Raw genomic sequence first — 17,095 nt, 5'->3', positions numbered from 1 at the left:
CTCTGCCTGATTCCTTGAACTGAGACTCTGGCCTTCTCTTGCCCTTGGAATGGTACTTACACCCTGGTCCCTCCTGGTTCTCAGGCCTTCAGACTCAGACTGGAATTCACTCAGCTTTCCTGGGTCTTCAGCTTTCAGATTATGGGACTGCTCAGCCTCCATAATTGGATGACCCAATTCCCTATAATCTATATAAATAACAGATATTCCCTTTGGTTCTGCTTCTCTGGAAAACCCTGACTAATACAGATTTTGGCACTGAGAGTGGCTCTAGATGAACAGAATTTTAAGGGTGAGTTTTCTAAACTGGATCTAGGGATTCTGGAATTGATTCTCCAATCTGACGAGATTTAAAGATACTCAGGACTCCATTTCTACTAATAAAGAGAACATTGATAGCCCACGGCATGAACAGTTTATAAGAACATGGAAAATATTTGCATTGGGTCGCCCTGGGTACAGTGCCGTGGCATCACAGCTCACAGCAACCTCCAACTCCTGGGCTTAAACGATTCTCTTGCCGCAGCCTCCCAAGTAGCTGGGACTACAGGCACAACACCTGGCTATTTTTTGGTTATAGTTGTCATTATTGTTTGGCAGGCCCGGGGTGGATTTGAACCTGCCAGCTGTGGTGTATGTGGCTGGTGCCTTAGCTGCTTGAGCTACAAGCACCGAGCCAAGTCTCTAAATTCTAATTCAACCACTTAGAAGAAGCAAGGAGCTAAGTAACTGTGTATATAATACTTTTGGTTCTATTATTTTTTTTTTGAGGGTACAAGATGTGTCACACATTAAGATCCCACCCCCTCCCTCCTTCCCTCTCTCTGCTTTTCCTTTCTCCCACCCCCACCATGTCATTAATTGTCCTCAAATCAAGATTGAATACATAGAATTCAAATTTATCCATTCTCGTGATGCTTGAACATTTTTAGAGAATCAGCAAATATAATGAAGTTGCTTGGTTGATCCTAATGTCATTGGACAAAATGGTGAAAGAAAAGATGAGCTCAGAGATTTGAATTCCTGGCTCAAACTCACAAATGACCTGAAGGCATCTGTGTGTGCCCTGAAGGCTGTCTTTAGCACCTTTAGTTGCAGGGCTGAGATCACTGAAAATCAGACATGGAAGGTTATCCTGCTAATGGCTGAATTACAACTCAATTTGTACTCTTAGCCTTGCAGGGTACCTAATTGTTAAAGTGAGGGCATTTCTTGGGAAAGAAAGGACATGATTTGGGGACATGCGGCAAGACCTTGACACAGCTGGGAGCATTGAGTCTCTACATTCTTTTTTTTGAGACAGAGCCTCAAGCCGTCACCCTGGGTACAGTGCTGTGGCATCACAGCTCACAGCAACCTCCAACTCCTGGGCTTAAACGATTCTCTTGCCGCAGCCTCCCAAGTAGCTGGGACTACAGGCACAACACCTGGCTATTTTTTGGTTATAGTTGTCATTATTGTTTGGCAGGCCCGGGGTGGATTTGAACCTGCCAGCTCTGGTGTATGTGGCTGGTGCCTTAGCTGCTTGAGCTACAAGCACCGAGCCAAGTCTCTAAATTCTAACGAGGGCTTGGTGCCTATAGCTCACCAGTTAGGGTGCTGGCCACATACACTGGGGCTGGAGGGTTCAAACCAGCTTGGGCCTGCCAAACAACAATGATAACTGCAACAAAACTAGCCAGGCGTTGTGGCAGGTGTCTGTAGTCCCGGCTACTTGGGAGGCTGAGGCAAGAGGATCACTTGAGTTTGAGGTTGCTGTGAGCTATGACACTACAGCACTCTACCCAGAGTGAGAAAGTGAGACTCTGTCTCAAAAAAAAGTAGAGGAAAGTTGAATCTCTCTCTGTGCCTGATTGCCCTTAGAATGAAACTTACACGCTGGCAGTCAGGCCTTGGACTCAGACTGGAATTCATGCTGTTGGCTTTCCTGGGTCTCCAACTGGCAGATGGCAGATTGTAGAATTTGTCAGCCTCCAAGATCTTGTGAGTGAATTTCTTGCATTAAATCTAATTTGACATAAACAGCCCTCTGTACCCGTGAGTTCTGTGTCTGAATCTGTGGATTCAACCAATCACCAATCAAAACTATCTGAAGAAAACGATGGTTGTGCCTGTATTGAACATGTACAGATTTTGTTTTTGCCATTATTCCCTAAAGAATATAGTATAACAGCTACTTACAAACCTTTTACATTGCATTAGGTATGATAAGTAATATAGAGAGATCTAAAGTAGATAAGAGGATGCATAGGTTATATCCAAATATTACATTTTGTTATAGGGGACTTGAGCATCGGTGGGTTTTGGCATCTGTGGGGGCTCCTGGAACCAATCCCCCATGGATACCAACGGACAACTCTGTGTGTGACCTCCATCTATGATTCTCTTTCTCTGGAGAACTCTAATACAACGAGATATTAGATGATTTTTATAAAAATGAATATATATACGGCCATTGCAAATACCCTTATTTTGAGTGTGGTGGTATGATCATAATTCACTGTACCCTCACTATGTCACCCTTGGTAGAGTGCTGTGGCGTCACAGTTCACAGCAACCTCCAGCTCCTGGGCTTAGGCGATTCTCTTGCCTCAGCCTCCCGAGTAGCTGGGACTCCAGGTGCCTGCTACAACGCCCGGCTACTTTTTTGTTGCAGTTTGGTGGGGGTTGGGTTCAAACCCGCCACCCTCAGTATATGGGGCCAGCACCCTACTCAGGTGCCACAGGCGCTGCCCAACACCTGAGCTCATTTTAAAAGTTTTGGTACACACGGGGTCTCACTGTGTTGCGCAGACTGATCTCAAACTCCTACCCTCAAGTGATCCTCTCTTGGTCTTGGCTCCTAAAACACTGGGGTTACAGGAAACCACAGCTTTCTATTATAAATCTTTGTTCTGCTATGTCCCCTGAGATTCCTCAGTTGGCCGTGTACTTGCCCTTTTATGGGTTTAATGGTCTAGCAGAGTCGAGCTGTCTGGTCCTTCTCTTCCTTTCTCCACTTTCCCAAGAGTCCCCAGTTGGTTGCTTCAGGACGTCCAGTTGGTCTCAGAACTCTCAGATCTAATAAGATTGCCTTTCAGGTACTCAGCCAGCAGTAAGCCTGACCTGACTTTTCTAGAGCTAAAGTTGACCCCCTAAGGGTGTAATCTCCCAAGAAATGCAAACTGCCACTTTCCACTTAGACTTAGAGGACAAATGGTGGAGGAAAACAGTTCAGAAAAATCAGGGAGTTGGGGCTGTCTTCCTTGAGAAGCTCTCTCCCTCGCCTTATGCAGCAGTGGAGATGGTAGTCCCAACCAAGGTCAAGTATCTAATTTACATGTGAAGAGAGTGCGTACTTCCTGCCTTCTTTATACCACACATTTCCCACTTACTATTTATGAAGTGACTGAAGCTCCTCATCTTTCTTGGCTCTCAACATTTGGAGACGATTATTTTGAAACGTACAATCTAAACAAGGCGTCTCAGACACCTCGCCGCACAGCTTTGGTTTGAATTTAGTTATTTCAGCACCATATAAGCTAAAATGCTAAAGCATTTAACTTTTTCTTTAATGTCTACATAGGCTCGCTGCATTATTGACCTCCTCGGGCCAAATGTTTGGTGCAACTTATGCGAGGGCAGCTTTGTTTCTGCTAAAAGTAGATCTTGGCTTACCACTCCAAAGCCTCTCCTTTCTTTCCTAGAAGACAAATTAATAAACCCACCCTCTGAAGAAGTTGAGGGTCTCAGCACAGGACTGAGTGTTATGTTAGGGCTAGCCCCACAGGCTAGTTGATACCTGACCGGGCTGGCTATAAGTCACAACGTTTTCATCTCTTTCTATAATACCAAAGAGCTTCCAAAGAAAATATTGATCTAGCCATACAGGCTAAAAGTAGCAGCCTGTGAACTTTACTCCCTCCCCAAGGCTGCAAACTTCAACGCAGCCTGCAATTCTTCAATTACCGTCACTATAAATACCAAGCCACTAACAATGGAGAGAAAGAAAAAAATAATGAAAATTCAAAAACCTTTTCTTATTAAAATTCTTTTCTGCAAGTTGGTTCCCAAAGTTTCCTTCCTTTGTGGATAGATGGGTAGATGATGTCTTTAAACTCGCCAGAAGAATGCAAAACATGTTAAGAGCAGTGCACAATGAGTAGCTGGCAAAGATGGGTGAATATGAGAGATAATTGTAAGGCAGATTTGCTTTGGGCTCAATCATTCTACTTCCGTAGATGTGTCCTCACCTCCAAGTGGGGTGACAAGATGGCTCACTGAAATACAGGAAGCATAATCCTAGAATGTTTGCAAGTGACTCATAAAACAATCTTCCTATTATGAACTGCGTTCATGGGATACTACATGTTACTCTGGAGTCATATTTAAGCTGAACATTGGGCTAACCTAATTCATGGGCCGAAGAGTCAGAGAAATGAAGACGGATCAAAAAGCCTCTACAGATTGGTTTCTGAGCTTCAGGATGAGAACAGCTGCACGGAGGAGCTGCAGACCTTTACAACCGCCCGTTGCACTTCTCTGACTCAAAGGCACATCAAGGGCAAGGTGTCTAAAAGCAAGCTTGTTAGGTTCCTTCCCCTCGCCAGTCCTGTTCCAAGATCCCCCTAACACACTGAATGACATTAGTCATGAAAGCCAAAAATCTAGGCGTCATCCTTGATTTAACTCCTTCCCACTCACCCCCCCAGTCCCAACCCACAAAGTCATGTCAAGTCTACTTTATCTCTCTGGAGATGGCCACCGCCATTACCACTCCTGCACACTACCCTCACATCCGGGTCTCCTGGCTAATTTTACTTTATCCATTCTGCATAGTAAGAATGTAGGTTATCGGGCGGCGCCTGTGGCTCAGTCGGTAGGGCGCCGGCCCCATATACGGAGGGTGGCGGGTTCAAACCCGGCCCCGGCCAAACTGCAACCAAAAAATAGCTAGGCGTTGTGGCGGGCACCTGTAGTCCCAGCTGCTCAGGAGGCTGAGGCAAGAGAATCGCGTAAGCCCAAGAGTTGGAGGTTGCTGTGAGCTGTGAGACTACAGTACTCTACCAAGGGCGACAAAGTGAGACTCTGTCTCTGAAAAAAAATAAATAAATAAAATGCATGTAATTCAGCCATACCAGTCTTTCCATTCCTAGGTTCTGTTCTTTCTAGAATGTGCTCACTTTCATTCTCCACCATTTTTTTTTTAAACAGGGTTAATAACAGCCACTATTTACTTAGCACCTTTTATATGCAATGCCGTGGCAGTCATGGCAAGCAGAATTCATGCCCATTTTATTCCAAGGAAAAAAACTGAAGCTCAGAGAATCAGAGCATTGCTGAAGCTGGAATTAGAATTCCAGGCTATCAACTCCAAAGTCTGCTCTGAACCATCATACACAGATTATACTAACCTTCAAACATATCTTTTAAAATCCTAGTTTCCCAAAACACAAAACCTAAATGGTCACATCTTTTGTAGATAAAGACCCGTTATTTACCTAATACATGTAACTACTTTCTATAAAGTTTCTTATCTGAAGGAGACTGCCAGCATTACTACTTATAGTTATACTGCTAATTAACCTTCAACTATGTGTATAGCACATTAGAAATAACACTGCTCACGGGCGGCGCCTGTGGCTCAGTCGGTAGGGCGCCGGCACCATATACCGAGGGTGGCAGGTTCAAGCCCGGCCCCGGCTGACCTGCAAACCAAAAAAAAAATGGCTGGGCGTTGTGGCTGGCACCTGTAGTCCCAGCTACTCTGGAGGCTGAGGTAGGAGAATCGCTTGAGCTCAGGAGTTGGAGGTTGCTGTGAGCTGTGTGATGCCATAGCGCTCTACCGAGGGTGATAAAGTGAGACTCTGTCTCTACAAAAAAAAAAAAAAAGAAATAACACTGCTCACATATAAAGAAAGCAGGTCAATGAAATGTGCACCATTCTCCACCCTTTTAACCTCTCTTATAACATTCCCCTTGAAGCACTTATGACACAACTGATTGTTGCAGGACTGAAAGCTCCACACACCATATCTATTTTGTTCATCATTGCTGGTCTTGTACCCAGCATAATATCCTGGCACCAGGAAATGGTTGCTAGATGGTGAAAGGAAAAGGAATCGCCTGGGTTGTGGATGGGGCCCAGGGGAAGGGGAAAAACTCTTAGGACTTCCTAGGGAGTACAGCGTTGCTTATGAAAATGATCATTTCTCCCCATCAGCGAGTCCTCCCTTTAATGAATTCTAGCCTATGGGTTGTATATCTCATACAGGGATTGCCTAATTTGTTTTGGCCTTTGATAGGCTTCATGAACACAGTAATTTTACACCACTGGGTCTCTCTCCGTAATAATTTACACTCATTTAGCTCCAGCCCATGTGCAACACCCCTTAGGACTAGTGTTTTTAAAGTTCACATCTTTTGTTTTGACCTCACTAATCCACAGATTTGTCATTGGAACCGAAATGAAGAGCTGGATAATTATTCTTTACTATTGCATGTGTCAAAAAAAAATTTAACTGGCTAGGCACAATAGCTCACACCTGTAATCCCAGAAATTTGGGAAGCTTCAGGCCAAGTGTGTTGTTATAGTAAGCTAGGATCTTGCCGCTGCACTACAGCCTGGGCAACAGAACGAGACCCTGCCTCTATAAAAAGGGGGAGAAAAATTTGTTTTTGAGACAGTCTTCCCTTGACGCCCTCAATAAAGTTCTGTAGCATCATAGCTCATAGCAACCTCAAGCTCTTGGGCTGGAGCAATCCTCTTGCCTCAGTCTCTCAAGTAGCTGGAACTACAGGCACCTGCCACAATGCCTGGCTATTTTTTAGAGATGAGGTCTCGATCTTGCTCAGGCTGAGCTCAAGAGATCCACCCACCTCGGCCTCCCGGAGTGATAGGATTACAGGCAGGAGCCACAAGATAAAAAAGTTTTAACTGATAACTTTTAAGTACATATATATTGAGAAATAAATTTTCTATAGCTGTACATGTGAATGCAAAATATTGAATTCCTGAGTACCCTTTGCTACAAATCAGCTATGAGCCAAGACAAAGAAATCCCTTAACCATTTATATGATTTTTTTTTAAATTTAGAGACAGAGCCTCACTTTATCACCCTCGGTAGAGTGCTGTAGCGTCACAGCTCACAGCAACCTCCAACTCCTGGGCTTAGGCGATTCTCTTGCCTCAGCCTCCTGAGTAGCTGGGACTACAGGTGCCTGCCACAATGCCCGGCTATTTTTTTGTTGCAATTTGGCCGGGGCCGGGGTTTTAACCCGCCACCCTCGGTATATGGGGCTGGTGCCCTCCCCACTGAGCCACAGGCACCACCCCATTTATATCATCTCAACTAAGTATTTTAAGAAATTAAAATATAAAGTGTTTATAACACATTATTTAACTAGAAACAAATTTTTCTTTTTCTTTTTTTGAGACAGAGTCTCATTATGTCACCCTGGGTAGAGGGCTGTGGTGTCACAGCTCACAGCAACATCCAATTCTTGGGCTTAGGAGCTTCTCTTGCCTCAGCCTCCCAAGTAGCTGGGACTACAGGCACCTGCCACAACACCCAGCTATTTTTTTGTTGTGGTTGTCATTGTTTAGCTGACCTGGGCGGGTTCGAATCTGCCAGCCTGGGTGTATGTGGCTGCCACTCTAATCACTGAGCTATGGGCACCACCCAGGTACAGTTTTGTCTGGGATTTAAACTTAGGTTCTGTAATTTTTGACAATGACTCCTGGAAAAGTCTCCTCATTTGGTTTCTTCATCTATGAAAGTGAAAAACACGGCCTAAATCTCTATCCTTCAGATAAATCTAAAAGGATTATCCGAATATTAAAATAATATAGACGGAAGCAGCTATCAGAATTTGCACTCAATAAAAGTTTAAAGAAGAACAGAAATGCAAAAGCATTGTAACATATATAGGTTATAAAGTCCATAAAAAGTTACAAAGAGGCTCGGCGCCTGTGGCTCAAGTGGCTAAGGCACCAGCCACATACACCTGAGCTGGCGGGTTCGAATCCAGCCTGGGTCCACCAAACGACGGCTGCAACCAAAAATTAGCCAGACATTGTGGCGGGCAGAGGCAAGAGAATCCCTGGAGCCCAGGAGCTGGAGGTTGCTGTGAGCTGTGATGCCACAGCACTCTACCCAGGATGACAGCTTGAGGCTCTGTCTCAAAAAAAAAAAGTTATAAAGAAAATAAAAACAGGGCAGCGCCTGTGGCTCAAAGAGGTAGGGCGCTGGCCCTATATGCCGGAGGTGGCGTGTTCAAAAAAAACCGCACCAAAAAAAAAAAAAAAAAAGAGAGAAAAACAAACCCAAGAGTGTCTGTTGTTTATATTAAAATCAAGTCATGAAACACCAGATTAGACTCTAAAATAGATCTGTACCTTCAGTAGCAATTAAAATATTTGGTTTCAAAAGGAAAGGATAAATATTAACAAGGGGGCAACACCCGTAGCACAGTGGCTATGGTGCCAGCCACATACACCGAGGCTGGTGGGTTTGAACCCCATACGGGCCAGCTAAAACGATGACAACTGCAACAACAAAAAAAATAGCTGGGCATTGTGGCGGGCGCCTATAGTCCCAGCTACTTGGGAGGCTGAGGCAAGATAATCGCTTAAACCCAAGAGTTTGAGGTTGCTGTGAGCTGTGACACCACAGCACTCTACCCAGGTGACAGCTTGACACTCTGTCTCAAAAAAAAAAAGAAAAAAAAAGGAACATTGACAAGGGCTTCTATTTGTCTGGCTATAAAATACTACACTGACTCACATGTTAATTAACTTAGTATTATTAATTTTTAAGAAACTTTGGAGTTTTGCTCACATCATCTTTGTTTTCTATGAAAATCCTCTTGCCCTCTTTTTGTAGCTCTTACCCATTTGCCCTCAAGCACTAGGTAGTCACAGCAGGGCCTACCAGGTTGATGGCCCCAGCTGTGCGCTAAGGCTTCTGCAGCGAGGATTTAAATCACCTGAGCTGACCGGAGGAGCCCGCACCCGTTCTCTCCAGGCTCCTCCGGGCACAGCACGTGCTAACCTGAATTCTACACGCTGCTCCCTTTCTGGATGGTGCCTCAGTTGTGTCTACGTGGCCTCTTTTCTCCCTCATGCACAAACATATCTGTAATATGTTTTCTTTCAGGTAAAATGGGGGAAAGATGAGAAGAAAACCGTAGCCAGCCATTTCTGTAGATCTCAGCACAAGTATTTTGTCCATTTTTCAATATAATATATTTTCTTGACGATTAGATACCAGGATGAGACTTAACATTTATAAATAGTTAAGAAAAAAGGAATCAATTTGGAAAACTTTATCAACAAGTTTTCAAAACAAGGGTTGGTTTTTTGACAGTGAATGTACAATATTATATGGTTTGCCATTATTTCCTCTCTAGGAAGAAGAATAAAATGAGAAATACAGTATAAGGCATTGTAAGTTCAATAGATTTTTTAAAACACTTAAGAGACACGAGTTAGAAAAAGTGCAATTGAATTAACCAATTGTAAAAGCCATTTTCCAACAAGAGATTTAAATATGAACCACATATTAGATGATACTGATAATTACTGTTTGTTAAAAATAGTATTATCGTTGTGGTTTTTTAATTTTTTAAAGGCCTTATCAGTTCAAGATACAAACTAAAGTATTATAAGTGAAATAATTTGTATGGGATATGCTTTAAATATTTCAGCTTAAAAAATTATTGTGTTTTGTTACACGGATGGATGGATAATAACTGTGATAATAGATCAGAGTGTTCTAATACTGCTGTTGATATATATGTATGTAAAATAAATAAAATAATGGAATTTTAAGTCTCTGTGTAAGTGGCACCTGGTGTAATGTACTATATAAAAACTTCTTTTTAAAGGTATTTAGGTGATGCCTTGCTAAGCACACCTGTGACTTATCAGAGTGACTCTAGTATCTAAACTGCTAAAGGAGCAGTAAGGGTGACAGGCACAGAGACGGAAGGAACACGTGGGTGCCACGGGCTCTGCCACAGCCCAGGGAAGGCAACAGAGCTGGGCTATTAGTCTCTATTACAATTAATATATTAAGTACGACAACTTTTGAATGAACAGCTCCTTCTGTACAGACCTGAGGTCACCGCACGTCCTCTTCCTCCTTTTGTTTCTGTGGTGTAGGGAGCACATGAACAGAAACTGTTGGTGGAATTACATGCTTATCCACTGTCGTTCTAATCCAAAACAAATAAAACATTCTTTATGCTGATTTCTGTGCATTCAAGAGCAATAATCTAGACATTTTTCATGTAGGGCTTAAATAGGAGGACAAATGACTTGAACCATTCAGACAGAAGCACAACTAAAACGGCATTTGCTGCTTTGAGTCTAGTAATTTTGTGGCCAACCTGATTCTCCATCCACATAAAAAAAGGCATACTATTTCTTTATTTTTTTTATTTGACAAGCAGCAATATCATGTTTGTCATTTTGATGTAGATACAATTATTAGGTTATCTGTCATATTACAATATTTAAGTTTTTTTATTTTATGTCCTTTAAGATACATTAAAAAAAAAAAACAAAAACACATCAACTGCAAACGTGAAGGGGGAAAAAAGCATGGTACCCAACCAAATTTCCACATTTCAGCAATACTTCACTCACTCTTTTAATAAAGTTTTAAGAAATGTCACAATGACATGAGCTTGAAGTATCTCTAGGCATTTTCTTTGACGCTCATGACGTGGCACTGGTGATGTTGTAAACAGCAGAAAAACAGGGGCTGCCGAATGACCAAATTATGGAGGCACAGGCCTGCTTCTTCCCACAGGAACACACCAAATGGTGATGGCGATGATCGTCTCACACTGGAGGAGAGTGACGTCACGCGACGTAGCTGTACTCATCTGCCGATGCTTGGCTGCGTTCGATGTACTGTTTGTCTATCAGAACTTCAATACACTTCTTAATCATGCTGATACTGGGATTAAACCTAGCTCTTGACTGGCTAATCACCTGTGTAAGAGAGACGCAGAAGTCAAACTACTGCTCTAAATGATTACTGTCAGCCGAGGGCAGTGGCTCCTGCCTGTGATCCTAGCACTTTGGGAGGCTGAGGGAGGAGGAGTGCATGAGGCCAGGAGTCTAAGACCTGCTGGGCAACAGCAAGACCCTATCTCAACAAAAAATTAAAAAATTAGCTGGGCACGGTAGAATATGCCTGTAGTCCTAGCTATGTGGGAGGCTGAAGCAAGAGGATTGCTTGAGCCTGGAAATTTGAGGTTGCTGTAAACTATAATGATGCCATTGCACTTGAGCCCAGACAACAGAGGAAGACCCTGTCTCAAAAAGAAAATGACTTTTAACCAATCAGTTAAAAAGTGCATCAAGTTTACTGAGGTTTTAATAGACCTAATGCAATCAGAAAAGATATGTGTTTCTACTGTGAAGGGATTAAAATGTAGAACATAGATATTTCTTTCCCATTGGACTGAGAATTCCCAAAGGGCTTGCCAGTCCTGAGCTGCTGTGCACAGCACCCCAGCAACCAGTCCAGCATGCCACGGGGGGGAGCCACCGAAAAATGTATGGGATAAATGAATATTTGATGTGATCAATTTCTTTTTCTTTTTTTTTTTTTGGTGGTTTTTTTTTTTTTTTTGGCCAGGGCTGGATTTGAACCCGCCACCTCTGGCATATGGGACCGGTGCCCTACTCCTTGAGCCACAGGAGCCACCCATCATCAATTTCCTTTAGTAACTGAAGAATCAGTTAGTAAATTGGCAGGTTTTACCTAAATTCAAGCCACAGTAAATCTGAATTTAATTCTGAAATTCTAAGTGAGTACTGTCCTTCTGAAGTAACAAAACATTTCTTTATGCTATTTGGGGAGCATATTATTCTATGTCACCTTTAAGAAGACAAAGACTGCATCTACACACTGGTAAGTCCCTCTGAGAAGTTGTTGGGACACTCTCTCTTTTACCTCTTGAATAAGGGCATTGTGCCGAAGCACTTTTCGTGCTTTCATGATACGAACTATAGCAGCTTGGAGATACATTTTCCGGTCCTCATCGACAGCACTTCTAGTCTGCTCCATTTCCTGTTTTACCGAAGAAAAATGAGCGAACAAGACATGAGGTCATCAAATTTTTAAAATTCATTTCATCAACGAGTTCAAGTAAATTTCCAGTCAATATTGAGTATTAAATTATGCAGTTATGCTGTGCCCAGTATCACACGAAGACTGTCAAAACAACATCTACATAATTTCCAGGGCTGAAGTTGGAAGGGTGTACATAGGACTGTATATAGGACTTAAATGACACAGAGCAATAATTTAAGACAGTTGTTTCATCAATGGTTACAGAATCTACATCACGACACCTTCTGAGGGAGCTGCAGGTACCAGGCACAATCCTGGTTCAGGCTTTAAGGTGAAGAATTGCAAAGGGTTCTGTTTGGCTTGAGTAGAGAAGCCAGGGAGAAGGAGCTGGAGAGGGCCTATCTCCTCAGAGCCCAGGGAAAACCCAGCCATGGGGAATAGAAGCACTCTCATAATAGTTTTTAAAAGATAAAATACAATCAATATATAATAAATTATTATTTATTAGCTGAAAAGAAAAAGTAACCTTGAACATCTTAAGGTTCAAAGTTAACAGCAATCAAGGTGGGGCATGGAGGCTCATGTCTATAATCCGAGCACTCTGGAAGGCCAAATAGGGTGGATTGCTTGAGCTTAGGAGTTTGAGACTAGCCTGAGCAAGAGTGAGATCCTGTCTCTACTAAAAAACAGAAAAACTAGCCAAGCATTGTGGTGGGCACCTGTAGCCCCACCAACTTGGGAAGCTGAAGCAAGAGGATTGCTGAAGCCCAGGAGTTTGAGGTTGCTGTGAGCTAAGCCATAGCACTGCACTGAGAGAACTGGAGTTCAGGAAAGGGAATTAAGATGGTGCCTGTAGCTCAGTGGGTAGGGCGCTGGCAACATACAGCGACAGGCTGGCAGGTTTGAACCTGGCCCGGGCCAGCTAAACAACAATGACAATCGCAACAAAAAAATAGCGGGGGCTCAGCACCTGTAGCACAGCGCTTATGGTGCCAGCCACATACACAGAAGCTGGCAGGTTCCAGCTTGGTCTGGGGCCAGCTAAATGATGACAACTGCAACAGAAAATAGCCGGGCATTGTGGCAGGTGCTTGTAGTCCCTGCTACATGGAAGGCTGAGGCAAGAGAATCACTTAAGCCCAAGAGTTTGAGGTTGCTGTGAGCTATGACGCTACGGCACTCTACCGGGGGTGACAAAGTGAGACTCTGTCTCAAATACAAATAAAAAAAAAAAATCAAGAACAGAGGTCCCCCCCTCACCTGGCCCACCAGGGAGTTTAGACCCCATTCCAGACCCAAGAGACCACTTTTAATAAGATCCTCAGGTGACTCATTTGCCCACCAATGATAATTTGAGAAGCATTTTCTATATGACCACTTTTCTTTGAGAGAAATGAGGTATAAAACTTTCTTTTGTTTTACAAATGAGAAATATGGGAGACTATATATTACATCTCAAAGTAGGAAGCAAAGCTACACATTTTTAATAGTTTAAGAGCAAATACAATTAAACTGTAACACCTTTTTCCTTAGCTGCCCTCTGCTCTTTTCTGTTTGATTAAGGCTTACAAATGCAAAGGATAAACCAGAAAAGATGTATATTATTTATTTTGGCATGCAAAGTTTTGCATGCTCTCAATGCAAATTACATTTACAAAGTCCAATGCTTAAAAATTCCCCAAGATGGCATTAGAAGCACTTACCTGTGGGGTGTCTTTCTGCATAGATGTAGTGATTTTAAATTTTGTTCTTTTACTGCTAAAGTTCATATTTAATGAAAATGAAGATTCTGCATCGATGTCTTCCTACATGTGAAAAAAATTTATAAAAAACAAAATCATTAAATAAGTGACTATAAGTAATAAACCATGAAATAAGTAACAACCAAGAGGGAAAGACTAAACACTTGCAATTCTTACATTATAAAGAGTATTGAATTTAAGAGAAAAATAACTGCCTTTTGTTAAACAAGCGAAACCCAATTATTTTCTAATTTTACATCTGCCATGATCTCTATCAGTTCATATTTAGGAATAAGCGATTTTCTGGTCCAACTGTTATATATATAAAACCTTTTGATGAACAAGAGGCAAGCTCAATTGCTTAAACATAATTTGACATTTTACTTCTTATGAAACACCCAAGACTCAAACTTTTCTATCACTTTGCTCTGACAAACGAAACAACTAGGGCTGGGAGTGGTGACTGACACCTGTAATCCCAGCACATTGGGAGGCGAAGGCGGGTGGATCGCTTGAGCTCACGAGTTTGAGACCAGCCTGAGCAAAAGCAAGACCCGTTATGGTGGGTGCCTGTAGTCCCAGCTACTTGGGGGCTGAGGCAAGAGGTTTGCTTGAGCCCAAGTGTTTGAGGTTGCTGTGAGCTACGACTCCATGACACTAACCAGGGTCACGAAGTGAGACTTTGTCTCAAAGAAACAAAAAGAAAAGAATAACGAAACAACTGACTATTTTTTTCAAATGCTGCAAGAACAAGACAGCAATTATGAATAACCTGACTGCAAAAGAAAGCTGTGTCACTAGTAGCACACAAGTGTCAATTCTCTGAGACGTGGGGTGATAGTGACAGGGTTTACCCTACAATCCATGTTTTATTCATTCTCTTAGAAGCACTGGCCTTATCTCAGGGGAAAATGGTTAAGCCAATTTTTAGAAGCATGACTTCTGTTTCAGGTATAATAGAGAGTCAGTCACATCCTACAGAGGAATTTCTCTGGCAGTTGAATCAAGAGGTCCTTGGCAGATGGACTCGTTCTCAATAATAACCTGAGGAATTCTGCCATGACTAATATTTAAAGTGCAAACACACAATCTATTTATTTTGTACGCTTCTAGACAGCAAAAATAGCATGCTTAAAAAACCAACTTTTAAAGCATCAATTGCTTTAAATTTTTAAATCCTAATTAAGCTTAATTAAAACCTTAATTAACATTAAGAAATTTTAATATTCTGTTACAATTCAGAACCAGAAAAATTAATCACTTCTCAAAACTATGAAAAGACTGATGTGAATTTGAGAATATGTCATTTCAATTATAGAGTATAAAATGTTCAATTATAGAGTATAAAATGTCATCACAATCTTGGGATTGTCAGTAAAGTGAACTACTGAGAGAAATGAATTATAGGTTATTAAGCTCGCCAACGTAAAAATGAAACATAAGAATTTTTTTTATAAAGCACAATAATTTGAAGCAGGGGACTTAATCCACATCTGTGGCTTTTTTTTAACCATTTAAACATCTAGGTATACTATAACAACACAACAGTAAAAACCTGTTATTACAAAAAAAGCTGTAAACAAAAAGCAGCACTGGGAAGCTGAGATGGGAAAACTGCATGAGCGCAGGACCAGCCTAAGTAAGAGTGAGACCCCATCTCTAAAACTAGCCAGGTATTATGGCAGGCACCTGCAGTCCCAGTTACTTGGAGGCTGAGGCAAGAGGATGACTGTGCCTAAGGGTTTGAGGTTGCTGTGAGCTATGATGGCATAGGACTCTACAGAGGGTGACTGAGTGAGACTCTGTCTCAAAAAGAAAAAAAAAATTCGGGCGGCCCCTGTGGCTCAGTCGGTAAGGCGCCGGCCCCATATACCAAGGGTGGCGGGTTCGAACCCGGCCCTGGCCAAACTGCAACCAAAAAATAGCCAGACGTTGTGGCGGGCGCCTGTAGTCCCAGCTACTCGGGAGGCTGAGGCAAGAGAATCACTTAAGCCCAGGAGTTGAAGGTTGCTGTGAGCTGTGTGAGGCCACGGCACTCTACCGAGGGCCATAAAGTGAGACTCTGTCTCTACAAAAAAAAAAAAAAAAAAAAAATTCAAAAAAAGAAAGAAAATAAAAAGAAGCAACATACTATTGGTTTGTTATTCCTGTGATGGACATTAAAAATATATTGTGGTCAACTGAATCTGGACATCAAGGTAGCCAAGAGCACTTGGAATGGAGGTACACCTATTAATATCAGTACAAAGAGATACCAACAAGCTGCCATTTCCTGTTACAAAACCAAGAAATTAAATTAACTGAACATATTTTTAAAAAACCAGAAAGATTTACGATGGACTACAGTTTAAAAACTTCAATTAATCACAATCTTCCAGATGACAATTCTTTTTTTTGAGACAGAATCTCACTTTATCGCCCTCGGTAGAGTGCTGTAGCATCACAGCTCACAGCAACCTCCAGCTCTTGCGTTTAGGTGATTCTCTTGCCTCAGCCTCCCAAGTAGCTGGGACTACAGGCATCCACCACAAGGCCTAGCTGTTTTTAGAGATGGGGTTCTCACTCTTGCTCAGGCTGGTCTCGAACTGTGAGCTCAGGCAATCTACCTGCCTCAGCCTCCCAAGTGCTGGGATTATAGGCATGAGCCACCACGCCCAGCCTAGATGACAATTCTGTTTTTGTTGTTTTTTTTTTTTAAGAGACAGTCTCACTTTGTCGCCCTTGGTAGAGTACCATGGCGTCACAGCTCACAGCAACCTCCAGCTCTTGCGTTTAGGTGATTCTCTTGCCTCAGCCTCCTGAGTAGCTGGGACTACAGGTGCCCACCACAAGGCCCGGCTGTTTTTTAGAGACAGGGTCTCACTCTTACTCTGGTTGGTCTTGAACTGTGAGCTCAGGAAATCTACTGCCTCAGCCTCCCAAGGGCACGGCCTAGATGACAATTCTTCTTCTTCTTTTTTTTTTTTAAAGAGACAGAGTCTCATTTTGTCACCCTTGGTAGAGTGCCATGGCGTCACAGCTCACAGCAACCTCCAGCTCTTGGGCTTAGGCGATTCTCTTGCTTCAGCCTCCCGAGTAGCTGGGACCACAGGTACCTACCACAACGCCCAGCTATTTTTTTTGTTGCAGTTTGGCCAGGGCTGGGTTTGAATCTATCTGGTATATGGGGCTGGCACCCTACTCACTGAGCCATAGGCGCCGCCCAGATGACAATTGTTTTTTTTTCTTGCTTTTTGTTTGTTTGTTTTTTGCAGTTTTTCTTTTGGCCGGGGCCGGGTTTG

At 42.6% G+C, this 17,095-nt stretch overlaps 1 protein-coding gene and 1 non-coding gene across 3 annotated transcripts in view; both read right to left on the bottom strand.

Annotated features, from left to right (window-relative positions):
- Positions 1-5,510: 5,510 nt before the first annotated feature.
- Positions 5,511-5,639, bottom strand: LOC128573227 (small nucleolar RNA SNORA19). The gene has a single exon (XR_008376382.1). It is a non-coding gene; the product is annotated as a small nucleolar RNA SNORA19 (small nucleolar RNA).
- A 4,971-nt stretch (positions 5,640-10,610) lies between these two features.
- The window catches only part of CUL2 (cullin 2), a 97,888-nt gene continuing 91,403 nt past the window's right edge, over positions 10,611-17,095 (bottom strand). For both annotated transcript variants that reach the window (XM_053572939.1, XM_053572938.1), the window contains exons 19-21: positions 13,776-13,877; positions 11,953-12,069; positions 10,611-10,982 (exon numbers count right to left, since the gene is read on the bottom strand). In XM_053572939.1, the coding sequence (XP_053428914.1) occupies positions 10,851-10,982; positions 11,953-12,069; positions 13,776-13,877 (351 nt within the window). In that variant the 3' untranslated portion in view covers positions 10,611-10,850. The remainder of the gene's footprint in view (positions 10,983-11,952; positions 12,070-13,775; positions 13,878-17,095) is intronic.

The sequence above is a fragment of the Nycticebus coucang genome, chromosome 20 (assembly GCF_027406575.1).
Source record: "Nycticebus coucang isolate mNycCou1 chromosome 20, mNycCou1.pri, whole genome shotgun sequence".
In the NCBI taxonomy this organism is placed as follows: domain Eukaryota; kingdom Metazoa; phylum Chordata; class Mammalia; order Primates; family Lorisidae; genus Nycticebus; species Nycticebus coucang.
Note: the sequence above shows the minus strand (reverse complement) of the source record. Positions and strands in the feature narration are given on the sequence as shown.